We start from the raw sequence: 17,665 nt of genomic DNA, 5'->3' as shown, positions 1-17,665 counted from the left end.
CCACGTGAAGGCGAAGCTGATCATGGTGTCTCAAGCATAGTCTGTCCTCCATACGATCCAGATAGCCACGTCCAGCCAGAAGAGCCACAGTGGCTGCACGGGTTGATGTCTAGATGGAGGGTGCAGAAAGTGTAGCAGTGTCCTTGGCTGATGCCCATGGAGTAGCTCTGCCCGGGCTCTTCTCGCCAAATGGTGTGAAGTGGTAGCAGTATGAGGAGAGAAACCAATCTGAGGCAACATACTCTTTTATTTGAGTTTTGAATGTTTGCACTAGGCGTTCTGTCTCAACGTTAGATTCAGGATGGAATGGTGGGGCAAGGATGTGACAGATACCACGGGAATCACAAAATACCGCAAACTCTTCCAATGAAAATTTTGGACCATTATCAGACACTAATGTAGTGGACAAGCCTTTGAGTGAAAAAATTTTGGACAAGGCTGTGACGGTGGCAGCTGTGGATGTGGAGACACGATGAATAACATATGGAAAATGAGAATACGCATCGACAAACAACAGGCAGTAAGCGTTCAGAAAGTGGTTGGCGAAGTCCGCTTGTATATGGTCCCTTGCATTGCACGGTATCAGTCAAGGAGATAACAATGCCCCGGGAGCTGCTTGGTGTGTCGTACACTGTGAACAGGAGGCAACCAGGCGGTAACATCACTGTCCAAGCTGGGCTTGCGCCATAGGGTGGTGGGGTTTCGGGTTCCGCTGGATAGGTCAGGAGTCCACTACACACAGCAGGTGGCTACACGGGTAGCAGGTGATGTGTGGCGTGGACTGGGCAGTTTTTTAGGTTAGATGGCCTCGGGCAAGTACAGAAAGGGCAACAGCCTCAAAGGGTGAGGGGCAAAGTCAGGACATGCGGGGACCAAGCAGCAATCAGTATTGTAATTGTAAACTGTCAAAGCTGCATTGTAAAGTACCGGAACTTCAAGCGCTGATAGAAAGCACCAAAGCTGAAATCGTTATAGGTACGGAAAGCTGGCTGAAGCCAGAGATAAATTCTGCTGAAATTTTTACAAAGGCACAGACGGTGTTTAGAAAGGATAGATTGCATGCAACAGGTGGTGGCATGTTTGTCGCTGTTAGTAGTAGGTTATCCTGTAGTGAAGTAGAAGTGGATAGTTCCTGTGAATTATTATGGGTGGAGGTTACACTCAACAACCTAGCTAGGTTAGTAATTGGCTCCTTTTACCGACCTCCCGACTCAGCAGCATTAGTGGCAGAACAACTGAGAGAAAATCTGGAATGCATTTCACATAAATTTTCTCAGCATGTTGTAGTCTTACTAGGCTACTCCTGGGAGCGAAGCCAGCCACCTTGACGCTGTGATCATGTGTGGACCACTGTGACCTTCTCTTTCTTCTGCGAACTATTTGAAGTTCAGTGTGGAGGAGAAGGTTGGATTGCTGATACCTCACACCATGACTCAGTTTGGTTACCCTAAGCACCTCGAATGACTGTGCAATAGCTGAAACCTTGGAGAGGGATGGGTTTCCACCCTAGAGGCGTTGCTTTTGCAGCTCACGATCCGGAACTAAACAAATGATAGCATCTCTCACCATCTGATCAGCATACAACTCCTTATGCACATCGGACACAAAACAACGATTAAGACTTAACTCATGGAGTTCAGCCGCCCACGCTCAATAGGACTGATGTGGTTGCTTCCTACAGCGGTAAACTCAGCCCGGGATCCGAAGATATGGGTGGGCTTACAGTAGTATTTTGAAAGAAGTTCATACATTTGGTCAAACATTAACGAAGAAGGATCCTGCAAAGGAGAAAGTTGACATAGGACTTGATACATTCTTGGTGATACCCATGAAAGGTACAAGGCATGACATAAAATAGCATCAGTAATCCCACAAGCTTGAAGGTGTTTCTGGTATGCATCCCATTCCTCAACAGACTAATCGTATGTAGATAAGGGAGGCAGATAAAGCATGGGTGCTGTGGAGGGCAAAACAGCAGGTGACACAGACTGAGCAGTGTGCCGATTAGATAAACCAGAAGCCAGTGATCAAAGTACCTGCGTTTTGTCCAGCACCCGTGATTGGTGGTGCAATGCCATGTCAAATGAGTCTTGCTGTTCGACCAACTGACATAAAATGTCCTCTGTAACACCATCAGCCATTGTTAGAATAAATGGAGGACCAACCAGAGCAGAAATTTGCATGGAGATTGGGACCACACTCATCACCAATCGTGTTGTAATTAGGTATAAGTGGAACACAACCAGTAGACTGAACACAACTTTATTCCAGAGAAGCATTAACAACTAAACACAGTATTTAAGTAACATTCAGCAGGAACCAATTGTGTTCATTAAGAGCTGTAGCAATACACGTAGATAACTGAGGTCGAACGTAGTTCGGATAGCCTTAAATAGACTGGGGCCTATGGTGGGCTCTGATGGTGAACCCCCACCCATAAACAAAAGTCTGGGCACCTTTTGTGGATAACATAGCACTGTCACATGCGCGGGCTTTTTAAAGTATGCGCATGCATCACTGGAGACATAGAATGGAACTTTTGGGGCTCCCCATGAAATAATTTTCCAGTCTGAGAAATAACTTCTTATACCTGATATTACAACACTACTTTGCTTTCTATCTGTTGAATATGATTTGACCCATTTCACTATTGTTAATTCCATATCTTCCTAATTTATGGAATAGTAGGAACTGGTTTACACAGTCATAAGCCTTTGTAAGGTTACAGAAAATTCCTGGCTTTTTGGGCCTTGTCCAAAGATAAACAAATTTTCTCAGAGAATTTTTTGATTGCTCTTATTGTACTCTTCCCTTTCTGGATGCTGCACAAATTTAATGTGATGATATTAGATTTTGCCATGAAATTTAGGATCTCAGTTGCAACAATTTTTTTCAAATACTTGGAGGAAATTTACTGGTTGGTAGCTCACTGCATCTTCCTTTGCGCATAGTTTAGAGCATCTGGGACACATTCTGCATCAGATGACTGACTAATTATTACAGACAGGGGTTCTGATTTTAAACTAGGAACTATTTTAATTATTCTGGTGGGTATTGAAATTGAAGAGGTGGACATTATCTAGGTAACATGGTACATCAACATCTCATTCTGATATATTTATAAAAAAAAAAAATTCATTGAATAATTCTGCTCTGTTTCTGAAGGATTTGAAATTATCACTTAATTTAATATTAGAGATTTGTGGACTTTTTCTATGGTTCAGAATGAATTTGGTGTGTGCACTGTTTCTTTTGCTGCCTTTACTACCCATCTAATTACAGTTCTATACTGTTTTACATAGTTCATAAAATCTGTGTTTAGTTCATTGCATCTTTTTTACCACTTGGCGCTTTTATACCAACAGGTGTTGATTTTATTATGCTTGTAATTTTTTATGGCAGACTCTAAAAACACACAAAAAAGCTTTCATGAAATTGTCATAAGTTTTAGAACTTATATTACAATGACCCAGTGGCCTGTTTAAGTCTGCAGTAGAACAAGTTATATTTTATTTACTGAAGTATTATTTGATGCATGCTTTCCTAATGTATGGTTAATATGTTTTTGGCGGCTCCAGAAACAATGCAGAATGATTAGATTTTCCTAAATCAATGCAGAATTTTTTTGTATCATCAAATGCATAATTTTACAGACTATTATCTATACAGGTTGCAGTTCTCTCTGTCTTTCTTGTGAATTCCTTGAAGTTTGGCTTGAAATCAGATGATGGGCTGAGATCAGTGATTCACTGGATTCATTCATTACATTTTATATTAAAATCATTAGCTATCATGATCCTTTTAGTTGTAAGTCTGCTTCTTCAACAACACCAATTTTATAAGCGTAAACTGTGTACAGATAAATCACAGAAAGTAAGAGTTCCTGACACCTGGAAATACACAAAATGGAAAACTTCTGGAAGTGGATACATCTCGGTCAGTACAGTGCTCCAGAAGTTTGTTGAAAAATGCATATGGTAGTGTAAGAGAACCCTTTTTGTAGGTTTAATAGGGAAGCACTTGAATATGAACCACGCTCCTAGTACACCCATATGCCATCAGTTCATTCGCTGAAGACACAAGTGTCAGATGAATGATGAGGAAAGACAATACTGCTTTAGGCTGACAGGCAAGTCCATGTGTTAGCCAAATGCTGTAAGCAGTCCATGGTGATATTGGGTGATGAGGAGGATCCTCCTTTGCGACTAGTTCTTGGGAGTGGTCAGAGGATTGATGAGGGGGAAGCGGGGGAGAATTACACGGGAAATATGTCTGCAGACTATGTTTGGGGGATAGTGCAAGTCTGTGAAGATCTCAATAAGATCTTCAGCACACTGGGCAATGGATTTCTCAGTACATCATTTCAGGAAAGTATCCCTATCCCTAGTTGAAACCCAGTCCCAAATCCTGTTCCTTAAATGCTGCATATGCTATGGAATTTCCCCCCCCCCCCCCCCCCCCACACTTCCTCTCCCTGAAATGGTCTAACCATGAAAAAATTCCATCTCTGGATGCCACCTGTCCTTTCACAATAATCTTCAAAACTCCAGATTCTTCTGATCCCTGTGCCCCACTAACCTGTTACTAGGGAAAATAAATCACCACAATAACGGCATCTGTGAACCACTCTGCATGATATTGTTACTGTGCAGTCCCAACTACATATCTCTCAAATTAAATCCTTGTCTTCCAACTCTTGGAGCACTCCAGACACCACCTGCAATAGTGTTCAGTTTATTGATGTTATTGCCACGGAACAACTCTACTCATTAGTACCCATCCTACCCTCATAGCATCCAAATACTGCTTGCTGACCTCTTCCTTATTCTACAACCCCCAAAACTCCCTCCAAACAGCCCATAAAACCCAGAACCTAAACAAACCCAAAACACTGCTGTCAAATTATCCATCAAAGATCTCTCAATCTTACAAAAGAATCCAGTCCTATCAAACAAGACCTCACCTTCCACTTCTCACCCATGTCCAATCATGAACTGGACTTGTTAAAGGCCTACACTCCCTCTCCCAATCCCTACAGTGGAAACACTTCTTTGCTACCAATCTCTCCAACTCAATACTAGTATTGACCATTGCCTCACGCAGTTCATACTGCCATCCAACTACAACCCTCCTCCCTTGCCAATCCCACCCAACCACTGCTTGGTAACCTTTTAGGAATTTCTTACCTCCAACTTGGCTTCACCATCCTGTTCCAGATTCCTTTCCTGGAACACAAATATCTCAACAGAGGCAATAACATCTCCACAACCTCAACACAGACCCCAATTTAATCATCCTCCCTGCAGACAGGATGCACCATAGCAATCACATGACAGAAAGCATTTGCCAACTGTATGACTACCTCCACCTACAAGCCGTGCCATAGTGATATCAACCCAGAAATCCAATAGCATCCAATCCATACTGAAGTCCTTAGGCTCATTCCAGAAGCTCTGTTCCAAATCCATCTGCCTCTTCTTCCCAACCATTCCCTGTACACTCACCTTTTGCATGCTGCCCAAAATCCATAAATGTAACAGTTCTGGCACTTCAATGTAGTTGGTGAGTGTTCACACTGAAATATCTCAGCTCTTGTTGACCAACACCTCCAAACAATTTCCCACAGGACGTCCATCTCTGTGATGCATCCCTCTAAACCTGTGACCATGTCAAGCCCATTAACCACCAACAATACCTGTATGTTAATAGTTGCCATCCATTCCGCATCAAAAGAACTTTCTCATTTAGTCTGACTACTCATGGACATCCCATCTGCACTGATGATAAATCCCTGCACAGTCTGTTGAGGTTCTTACTGAGGTCTTAAAAAGCAGGCACTGTCCCCAAAATCTAGTTCACAGACAGTTTTCCTGTGCCATATCCACATACATACCTAATGCTGTGACCACTCTCAGCTGCAAAGATACACCGCCCTCCCTCTCCCTCATTTCCTCTATATCACCACAGACTGCATCAACCAAAACGTACTGTTTGCCAGGAACGTCCAACCTACAATCCTGAACCCTCCCCACAGTTCGCTATCATATCAATCTATGCATGATAACCTAGTCCTTCCTTGTACCACATCATACCACAGTGGACCATCCAGGTGCAAAATCTGTTTCATACACCCAGCCAGTACATCCTACTCCAGTCCTGTCACAGGCTTATCTTGTCAAAGCAGGGCCAGCTGTGAAAACTTTAGCATAATTTCTGCACAAAATTTTATGTCAACATGACTACCAACTAAACTGAATTGGAATCTTCCAACTGTGTCCAAGAGCAGAGCTGATGACCAGTGGCAGAGCATGCTGCTGAGAACAACATGCTTGATTTCAATGGCTGCTTCACGATCCAGGCTATTTGGACCCTTTGCTCCAACACCAGTTTCTCTGAAGGTGGGAATTATCCTTTGACATGTTGTTACCTTCACCCTGTTAAATTATTTATGTGAACAAACAGTTATTTTTGAAGCATAATAGTTATGTGCATCCATAACAACAGAGTCCTGTTTACAACACACTACCATTTGTCTTGCATGTATACAATAAACATTGCTACTTGCCATCAGCTAACATAGCATTTTAGTCCTTTAATCTGGACATTCAAATAATATGTAGAAGTGGCTACTAAGGTATATTTTTAATTTTCTTTTGAAATGGTTGCTATTCCCAATTTCTTGCTTTATTTTAGAAGCGAGTCTGTTGAACACCTTTGCAACATTGTAAATAGCATATAGGTAGAATCCAAATAAAACTTTTTTTTTGTCTTGTATTGTTATTCTAAAAATCTCAGTCTACCTGAAAGATATTCTTTATTATCAGCAGTGATAATTATCAAGGAGTATAAGAATTAGAAGAACCTTAAAGATGCCTCTGCAAGATGTGCAGCTATTTGCTTTATGCATTACTCTTATTGCTCTTTTCAGTCGAGTCAGTGCAATGCTGCAGAAGGTAATATCAAGCATAATCAAAAGAGATAGTTTTAAGTGCAAAACATGTTAAACTGAGCTTCCTGAAAGGTTTATTTATGTATTGACTCCATTTTACTTTTTTTATCCAGCTCCCACCAAAGATGTTTTACATTTATTGCATGACCATAAATGCCTACATCTGATAGTAGCAGGTCATTGATGTTTGTTTGAAATTGCTTAATGTGAGTCTAACAATATTATGAAAAGGATAGGTGCTACTCACCATTTAACAGAAATGCTGAGTTGCAGATAGGCAGTCACAAATAAGCTTTTGGCTAACATGGCCTTTGTCAATAATAGACAACACACGCACACACACAGTCTCTGGCAGCTGCAGCAGTGCATGATGGGAAAGGCAACTGGGTGGGAGTAAGGAGGAGGCTGGGATGGGGAGGGGGAGGGATAGCAGGGTAGGGGTGGGGGATGGTAAAGAGCTGCTGGTGAGCAGGCAGGCACGAGATGGAGAGAGGGTAGGGCAGGTAGGTGCAGTCAGGACATTAGACAGAGGTAGAGGGGGTAGCGGAAAAGGGGAGAAGTAAAAAGACTAGGTGTGTTGGTGGAATAGAGTGCTGGAATGGGAACAACAAAGGATCTACGTGGTTGAGGACTATGACAAACGAAAGTTGAGGCCAGGAGGGTTATGCGAACGTAGAACATATTTCAGACACCTGTGCAGTTCAGAAAAGCTGATGTTGGTGGAAGGATGAATATGGCACAGACTGTGAAGCAGTCATTGAAATTAAGAATGTCATGTTGGATGGTTTTCTCAGCAACAGGGTGATCCAGTTGTTTCTTGGCCACTGTTTATCAGTGGCCATTCATGCAGACAGACAGCTTATTGGTTGTCATGCTGACATAGAATGCAGCACAGTGGTAGCAGCTTAGCTTGTAGACCACATGACTGGTTTCACAGGTATCCCTGCCTTTGATGGGAAAGTTGTGATGGTAGGGGGAGGATGTATGGGACAGGTCTTGCATCTAAATCTATTACAAGGATATCAGCCATTAGGTAAGGGATTGGGAGCAGGGGTTGTGTAGGGATGGACGAGTATATTTTGTGGGTTGGGTGTATGGCGGAATACCACTAGGGGAGGGGTGGGAAGGATAGTGGGCAGGACATTGCTTATTGAAGGGCACAATGAGAGGTAGATGGACAATAAATAATTTAGACAAGAAGAGAATAGAAGCTTTCGAAATGTGGTGCTACAGAAGAATGCTGAAGATTAGATGGGTAGATCACATAACTAATGAGGAGGTATTGAACAGAATTGTGGCACAACCTGACTAGAAGAAGGGATTGGTTGGTAGGACATGTTCTGAGGCATTAAGGGATCACCAATTTAGTACTGGAGGGCAGTGTGGAGGGTAAAAATCGTAGAGGGAGACCAAGAGATGAATACACTAAGCAGATTCAGAAGGATCTAGGCTGCAGTAGGTACTGGGAGATGGACAGGCTTGCACAGGATAGAGTAGCATGGAGAGCTGCATCAAACCAGTCTCAGGACTGAAGACAACAACAACAACTGAAGAGTTGCATGTTTTAAACTGTCTACTGTTTTGCAGTGTTTGTTGACGTAAATGTAATACAGATGCATGAACAGAGATATTTATTTATAAAAATATGCTACAAACATGGATGAATTGCAAAATAACCTTTAAGTTTTAGCTATGCTGTTACAAATGCCCAATGTGTCCACTAGTAGCAGCACGAACAACCTGTAGACGATAGCTTACACAATGTATCTGCTTTTACAGAAGTTGTAGCGGCTGTTATTTTGTTCTGCACTATTTCTATGTCAGAACGTAAAGGGGAGATGAACATACTTTGCTTCACATATCCCCACAAGAAAATATTACATGGAGTCGTGTCTGGTGATCTTGGAGGCCAAGAATGCAGGCCGTGTCTTGGGATCTGTGCGCCCTGTCCAGCGATGAGGCAGAGTGTCATTGATAAACTGATGTATGTTGTAGTGCGAGCTTGGAGGAGGTCCATCCTGTTGGAAAATGAGTTCATCGTAGTCCTCCTGAAGTTGTGAAAAACACAGTTCTGCAGCATTTGAAGATAGCTTATTCAAATCACTGTGTTTTCCTAAAAGAAGGAGGGACCATACATTTTTCACAGGAAATACCACAAAAAAACATTCACTTTATTTGAGTCTCTTCCATGCTCAGTAATGTCTGAGGGTTCCGGAGTTCCCACATGCACACATTATGTCAGTTTACTTTACTGCTAATACAATATGATGTTTCATCACTGAAAATTAACCATGGTAAAAATGTATCATATTCCATATCCTCTAGCAGAGAACTGCTTAAGTCAAAGGTTTCTTTTTTATCAGCAAACTGATGAGCTTGCGCTTATTATAGTCTGTGTGGTTTATAGACCAAACCACACTTTAACATTTACCAGACAAGTCATATGAGGCTTTGCCAGTTCTCTGTTTGCATGGTGAATACACTTTTGTAAACTCTGTTCAAACATTTTGCAAATTCTTTCCACCATGTCATCAGAAGTGTGAGGCCAACCTGGAATTGTACCTTTGCACAAGCATGCTGTTTATTGAAAGTAGCCTGTCACTGTGAGGAAGTAATCACTGAATAATTTCAGTGCATTATATTTATTTTCTGGGAACCCAGTTTCATTTACATTATTTTTTTGGACAGACTGGACAATTTCACAATACTGGTGATAATAGAATTTCAACTTTTGGCTGCAGTTTGTCCAAGGTAACAGCTATCTCTTGCTAGCACATGGCTACTTTAATCCTATGAGTTAAAAACATGCAGTACAGAGATTATGTACATTTCTGTAATCTTAATCATCAGTGAATCACTGAGTAACTAATTTGTGGTAAAAATTCATTTTTAGTTGTGTATAACCTATATGGTGTTACAGCTTTCACAAATGTTTAGTGTATGTAGTACATCTTTATTTGCATATTTTTTGTGTGCGGTTAATTGACTTATCATTGCAATTTTTTTATTTTTTGCTTTTTCTTTAATATAGGAAAATGAATTTCAATTAATGTTTCTTTACTAGCTGCCTTTTAATGGCAGAATCACCCTTAGCATACAGAAACTTTAAAAATTATACATTTTCTGATTGATTACAGGTGTCCAACGAGAAATATTAAAAATTGCCTTCAAAAAAGGTAGATAAAACCAGCTTATGTGCATCATCTCTACAGGAAAATCTTCATAATAACTGTACACGTTGTCTCCTGCATCAGAACCAGTTATGAAAAATGAGTATTGTATATAATTTAATTTTTGATGAACTTTGGCCATAAGTAGTGAATAAAATGAATTTTTATTTGCAACGCTTTGGACTTCATTAATGCTGTAAATAGGTATGGTATGCATATATAAAGTTGTGAAAGCAGCAGTGGAGTAAATCAACGATCTTGGTGATTTTCTTTTTTCTCCTCCACTTCCAATGAATACTTGACAGTGGCTGACACTGCAGCACTTTGGCGTAAGACAGGATTCATTTATATAGATGTGTGTGTAGCAAATGAAACAGTTACATTGCATAAAATGTTCATCAAAGAATATGAGGACAATTATGGTGCAGTAAGCATATTGGCAAGGTCTTGTAACAAGAGTTTTAATGTCCTGTTCAACAGTCCTCTCTCAGAAAACAAGAACTGCATTTGAGGTACGATGAATTGTGCCATACAGTACACAGCAGAAAATGCTGTCTTTACTAAATAAAAACCTGAGAAACTTGTAGTAAAACTTTTTATCTAATGAAAATTCTCCCAACCCCGGTGTTATCTACTGGAATGTGTTACTTTAGGTGGCAAATTACCACTTCATCAAAAATTATGTACTTAAAGAAAAGTTAATTACATGCTAAGTTTAGGATAGGCGAGACTCAAAATATTAAACTTTCCCTAATGTGTAATTTTTTGTATGAAATCCAGTTTTTGCCATTACCAAAACTGGCTTTAAGTTGTTTCATAATAGCCGTTCATACCTACCTTGCAATCAGGATTTGGCCTTGTACAACAGAAAAAAAGTTTGCAAAGCACAATGTTCCTAATGACTGAGTTCACATGGGAAAATTGTAAGAACAAGTTAGTCATCTTATGGCACCAATGTGGAAAACATTATTACTTTCTTTCAAAGCAAGTACGAAAGGATAACATTAGTAACCAAAGTATCTCGATTTCAATAACCAATTAAATTTTGCATAAATTGTATATCATATTACGCCTATCAATTGATGTACTCTTAATATTCCATTATTTTTAAATTTTTACTCAATAAAAATTTAAAAATAATGGATGGTATAAACAATGATGCAAATTTAAAATCAGAATGCATTATTCAGAAGCAAAGTCCAAAGCACAATATATTTCACTTTAAAAATTTTAAAATTATTGTGTGCTACGAGAGAGTAGAATAAATTTTACAATATTTCATTTACTGCAATAGTCATACATTTGGGGGTAGGACAATTACTTATGACCTGCTACTTGCTATCTAGAATAAGTGGAAACAGAATAATAAAAAGCAAAATGATATATAGAGAGAAATAGTCTTCCAATGTACAACTAATATCTTGATAAATCATGAATACAGGACAACATGGTGTACTTCATTTAATTCCTTTTTTGTAGCAAAATATCAAACTCCTGTGAGAAATGCTCCAAGAAAGACATTTTGTGTTGATTAGAGCCTTATTCTCAAAATTCTGAGATCCAACACTACCATATTTGTCTGACTGCATAATGACCTCCTTAATAGTAAAATGACACAAATTCACACTTGTACAAAGGGTTCTGAGAATTGTTCTTCCTATGTAACATCCATGAATGGAGTAAGGTGAAGGAAAAAAATCATTCTAGTGCTGATGTCAAACTATACATCAATTGGGAGCACCTACTTCTGTAAAGTGTATTAACAGCCAATTGAAACTTGGGCTAATCTGCTCACCTTCATAATCATGATCAATTTTCTTAATCAGCCATTCCTGGACGCAAGCTCTGGTTGAACACAGAAGCAATGTCGTTTTCACGAGAGCCACCCTGGCCTTAAGCAACTAAAGGAAACCACAGAAATCATAAACCAGAATGGTTTAACTATTGTACCACTTCGCTTGGAAGCATTATATCATTTTCTCCATCAGACCTCTCAAAACTACAACCACTGGAAAACTTCACAGGGCCTGAAATTTACAACAGTTGTACTTACAATACTGGCAAACTCATAACACATTCTCATCTTTTCAAAGTATTCACCAACATGTATGCACTGGTGTACACTCAAAATCCACTTGTGAAGATTCCACAAGATGCATCCCCCTCCCCCTTTTGGGTACACAAAAAAAGAAAAAGTCACATTAGGATTTATGTCGTCTCTAAGCTGAATTCAGAATAGCATGTATTTGGAACTTTTAAAAAATAATATTTTGGGCACCCTATAAAGTGGATACTTTGTCATAGAGGGATAAAATCCCATGCATATCCAGCTTTGTTCAATTAGCAGTTACTGGCTTATCTTCTTCAAGTACAATCATATCCACTTGCATCAAAGGAAATGCTAATTGTTCTTGCTGAGACAGTTGGTAGTGTGGTATCACATATCGATACCACCCCACAGGTGTCGTGAAGTTCGTAATGGAATGGCATGTTTCCATCTGACACCGATAGCAGTTGGACAGGATTCGGCAGCCACAACGGTGTGCACCCGCTCAGTACTATGAGCGCCCTCCGTCACCACAATGGCAGCCACTCAATCCAGTAGTACTTGGAGCCACCTAACTACAATACCGCTGTTCATGCTCAGCAGGCCTCTTCCTTCCGGACACTGATAGCTGACTTTATTTCTTGCTACAATATTTGTAATGAGTCTTCCTTCACTTGGAGAAATACAAGTTAAATAAATCTTCTGTTTGCTGTGTTAACTTGCTCGCTAATCATTTCTGCTCTTGTCCAGCTTTCCTACGATGACAGTTGCTGCATCACTGTGTAGCCCACCTCTCCTTATTGTTGTGCACAAAGTTGTACAAAACAGGTAGAGTGATTATGACTGATCAAGGTTGCACAGTGGTATGACACTGGACTATTATTCAGTATGGCAGCAGTTCAAATTCCCATCTAACAACATAGGTTTAGATTTTCTGCAATTTACCTAACTTTCTTAAGCCAATGCCAAGATGGTTCTTTCGAAAGAGCATGGCCAATTTCCATTGTCCATCCTTTCCAATTTGGTGATGTGTTCCAACACTAATGAATTCATTGTTGATGGGACATTAAACCATAATATTTCTTCTTCCTCACAGCAGCTGAGGCATTGGACTTACATTCACGAAGACCAGGGTTAAATTTTCTACCTGGTAATCTTGCTTGTGGTTTTCCACAGTTTCCCTAAATTGTATAAGGACACAACTAGCCAGTATACTTCCCCATTCTGATTGTGGCTGCATCTCTAATGACTTTGTTGCTGACAGGACATTTAACCTTCTTTGACTTCCATTTAGACTGAGTCCATGTTGCTAGAGCTACAAACGTTGACTACTTCTCTACAGGTTGTGGACAGGGATTGGTGGTGGGATGAGGGAGGGACGAGGAGGGGGGAGAGAGCGAGAGAGAGAGAGAGAGAGAGAGAGAGAGAGAGAGAGAGAGAGAGAGAGACACGGACGGACGGACGGACGGATGGAGGGTGGATGGGTGTATGATACACACAGAGCCTTTCACATAATATCTAAAATAAGATATATATCACTGTTCCAATTCTACAGCATTGCTTTTACAAACAGCAGTAATATGTAATAGTTCTTATTTATATTTTGCATCTATTTACTTACACTAATGTCCACTTGGATCTACTGTTTGTAGCCTTGCCACTACTATGCTTATACTACTTATAACAAGCTATTAAAACTAACCTGTTAAAAATCTCCTTCTATATAGGTGAGGTTGGGAGACAACTGAAACCTCTTACTGTCCCTAAACTTGATCTGTTATTTAATGTTACTGAATATAGTCTCCAGTTATTCCAAAACTCATGCTCCATCAATTTTATTGTGCAACTTCCTTGCCATTAATTTTAATGCTGTTCTACTGATAGTGTGTCAGTCTGACAAGTCTCCAGCTTGTCATCGTTAATTAGCCACCAAGTACTACAAAGTAACATTCAGCTACACTGGTACCAATCTGCTTGCTTTTGTCACAAAATATGGTGATCCATACTTCAGTCCACATATATTTCTACCATGGACCCACCTCCAAATATTTTGATTTCAGTCTTGAAGATTATACAAATTTTCCTTTCTGAAACACGTGACTACTATGCTGTCTCACAGAAAAATTCAACAATGTATAATTACATTAGACTACTCATTTACAGGTCACTGAATTCTTGCATCGATTTTCTGTTGACATTATATTTTTTCCCCATTGGTATTTTACTTCAATAATTTTTGCAAATGCAAAGGAAGTGTTACTTCATTTGAACCTACACTGAAGGCTTTCACAGGTGATGTTTTCTTCCTTTTTGACACCTGGAAATAGGTTCAAGTGCAGCTTCCTGTAGTGCAGTGAGACGTATCGTTATATCAAACTTGAAACAAGAGATTTGCTTCTTTTTCTGCGGTTGTGCTGCATTACGTAACCACTCTGTAGCCACATTAGGAATTATACAGCACAAAAATCTTAATTATTGAAATCTTCTTATTTCTCACAAAATAATACAGATCCTTTTTTCAATTTGAAGCTTTGTGCAGTGAAATATTTCCTTGTCTCACAAATTATTTTTTCTCCTCCTATCAGCTATATGTTCTACAATGCAAATGGTATTTCTAAGTCTAAATCTTCAATGCTACATGCACAGAATGCAACAAAGAATTGATCAAACAATTTCATCCCTAATATCTACAGCTTAATTCAAGTCACATTTCATACTGCCAAACAGGATGTGCTCACCAAACTGGGTACTCCATTTGGGCTTCTCTACATAATGCGTCCTCTCCAAATATGTTGCATTATTCTCTTCATGATATTAACCAAAAAATTTCAATGTTTTATAGCACCATACATTAAATTGGGAAAATTTAACCTCACAAATTCCTTTTGGAATTAAATTTCAAACCAGTTGAGATAGGTTGAAGAAGCTGTAATCGAAGTACACCTATGTAAGGATAATGGCATTATAAAGACTTACAATTTCAATCTGCTTTACTTACCTTATTTTTACTATTGATGATAAACAAGGAAGAAAGTGGAAGTTTAACAAAAAAAAAAAAACACCATAATTCAGAAAAAGGGTTAAGGAACATCCTAGCTCAATGATAAAAGAAGTCAAAGATTCATAGTTTAAAGCAACAGCTACACATGTATGTATTTCCAGTCAGGGCAACTTTTTATCTCTCTCTCTCTCTCTCTCTCTCTCTCTCTCTCTCTCTCTCATGTTGAGGCAAATATTTGTCACTTACTGGTATGAACCCTTGCAGTATCTATTTTCTAAGTTTAAAAACTGGACAATATAACAGTGTCAAACATACCATTGTTAAAAAATATGCTAATATAATACTCAAATTCATGTATAATTGCATGATGGTCATGTACGTTCATTATACAAATCAATGAAAAAGACTCGGTTATGGATTCAGTTTTGTTTGTCACTGTGATATATACATTCATTTTTTTCTATCCACATATGAGGAGGAGCTTATTACTTTTCAAAGTTGTTTCATTACCAGTTGTAAATCTTATGACTGACAGAAGAGCTGTCATTTTCCACTTTTTATCGGTGATAATGGTCTTTGTTTTTAAATTTGATTGATTATTAATGATAAATGAATGTTAAATTTACATACAATGGACTTTCAGTGAGTGCACTATGTCACACTCAGTTTTGCTGAGACTCCTGGGAGAGCTAGCCATGACAAAACTATTTCAGCCGATATGTAAGATATGCACAACAAGCAAAAAGAATGTTTTGTTTTGTTTTAGGGTGCAAAGACAACTAGGTTCATACGCGCCCATGTCAGACTGTAGAACACAAAGACAAAGAGAGGAGTTAAAAACAACTACACGTTAATCCCAAATGATGGAAGAGAAAATGGCTGAAAACAGGGATGTGGAGGAAGGTTTATAAAATATGCCCTAGAGAAACAGAGGTCCTGAACTAAAAATTAAATGACCTTTGCCATACTGCTATGACGGATAAAAAGTAAAATGTGCACATTGTTTGCTAAAATGGTCAATAACTCAGATGGCAAACACAAATGAGAATGTAAGGAGTAAAAAAGAAAGGGGGGGGGGGGCAATCCATCAGGAAATGGCGGACTGTCAAAGGTTGAGCACAGTGAGTACAAAGTGGTGGGGGAGCACCACTTAACAAATGGCGATGGCTAAATAGACAGTACTCAGTATGCAACCTAGCTAAAATGATCTCCTCATGGCGAGAGGGCCGAGAGGAGGCCGTCCAAGTCTCTGGGAGAGGCTTAATATCCTGGAATTTGTTCCCATGAAGGAAGCACCAGTGGTGATGGAGGGAATGTAAGAACTAGCGAGCCAAGGTACGAGGACTGCAGCCTTGGCAGCAGCCTCATTTCCTGTCAGACCGATGTGACCAGTAACCCATATAAACATCACAGTGGCTCCATCAAGAGCAAACAGGTGACAGCTCTCCTAGACCTGCTGCACTAAGGGATGGACAGTGTACAGCACACAGAGGCTTTGAAGGGCAAGAGAGTTGGAGCAACTGAAAAGCCTGTGTTGCCGGATGTACTGCATGGCCTGATACAGGGCAAAAATCTCTGCTGTAAATACTGAGCAGTGTTCTGGAAGCCGATGCCAAAAAACGTCGGTGCGATTGACGAAGGCACACCCGACACCATGGTTAATCTGATAGCCATCAGTGTACACAAAGGTACTATTGTGAAGTTCCATGCTAAGATTGTGAAAGTGAAGGCAATAGAGCAAGGCTGGAGTAGTGTCCTTAGCAAATGAATGAAGGCCAAGGTGAACATGGGCCACCACACTTAGCCAAGGAGGTGAAAGGTTTACTCCAACTGGGGAAGTTAAGCTGCCAGAGCAAGAGCCGAAAGTGAACCCCCGGAGGTAACAGAGAAGAAGGACACACCCCATATTGGCGATCAAAGGAGTCGTCAAAGTAGGAGGCATTTGATGGGCAGCCACACATGGCAGACAAACTGAGGAGAAAGTCAAAGTGTTAGGACAGCAGTAGTTTGGCAGCTCCTGTAAACAGACTCCAACCGGGCTAGTGAGAAAGGCACCAGTGGCCAAACAGATGCCACAATGGTGTATAGTATTAAGATGGCATAAGAGGGACACACATGCAGATACGTAAACAAAACACCCATAATCTAGTTTCAAACAGACAAGGGGCCAGTACAAACGGAGGAGGGGTGGTATGATCTGCTCCCCAGGAAGTACCACTGAGGATATGTAGGACATTGAGGGACTACATACAGCAGGCTGCCAGGGAGGACCAAAAAACTTTCCTAATGAGCATGAGACTCAGGAATTTCGTAGTTTCAATGAACATAAGAGCAACAGGCTCAAGATTTAAAGGCAGCGGAAGAAACCAACTGAACTGCCAGAAATTCATACAGATGGTTTTGTCAGTGGAAAAACGAAAGCCGTTGTTGATGCTGCATGAGTGAAAGTGATTGAGACATTGCTGAAGATACCGCTCAATAAGACAAGTCCGTGGAGA

The 17,665-nt window shown here is 40.0% G+C and overlaps 2 protein-coding genes across 3 annotated transcripts in view; one reads left to right on the top strand and one right to left on the bottom strand.

The window, feature by feature from the left end:
* Positions 1-10,293, top strand: part of LOC124545988 (histidine protein methyltransferase 1 homolog) — a 48,610-nt gene extending 38,317 nt beyond the window's left edge. Inside the window, exon 5 of the mRNA XM_047124956.1 lies at positions 10,087-10,293. Coding sequence (XP_046980912.1) covers positions 10,087-10,133 — 47 coding nt within the window. The 3' untranslated portion in view covers positions 10,134-10,293. The remainder of the gene's footprint in view (positions 1-10,086) is intronic.
* The window catches only part of LOC124545986 (sodium/bile acid cotransporter 7-like), a 28,804-nt gene continuing 19,791 nt past the window's right edge, over positions 8,653-17,665 (bottom strand). Inside the window, exon 6 of one of the 2 annotated variants that reach the window (XR_006967648.1) lies at positions 8,653-8,967. The gene's annotated coding sequence lies outside the window, so the exon portion shown is untranslated. Of the gene's footprint in view, positions 8,968-14,812; positions 15,093-17,665 lie in introns of those variants that run through there. The other variant, XR_006967649.1, reaches the window with a different exon arrangement.

This window comes from Schistocerca americana, chromosome 8 (assembly GCF_021461395.2).
Source record: "Schistocerca americana isolate TAMUIC-IGC-003095 chromosome 8, iqSchAmer2.1, whole genome shotgun sequence".
In the NCBI taxonomy this organism is placed as follows: domain Eukaryota; kingdom Metazoa; phylum Arthropoda; class Insecta; order Orthoptera; family Acrididae; genus Schistocerca; species Schistocerca americana.
Note: the sequence above shows the minus strand (reverse complement) of the source record. Positions and strands in the feature narration are given on the sequence as shown.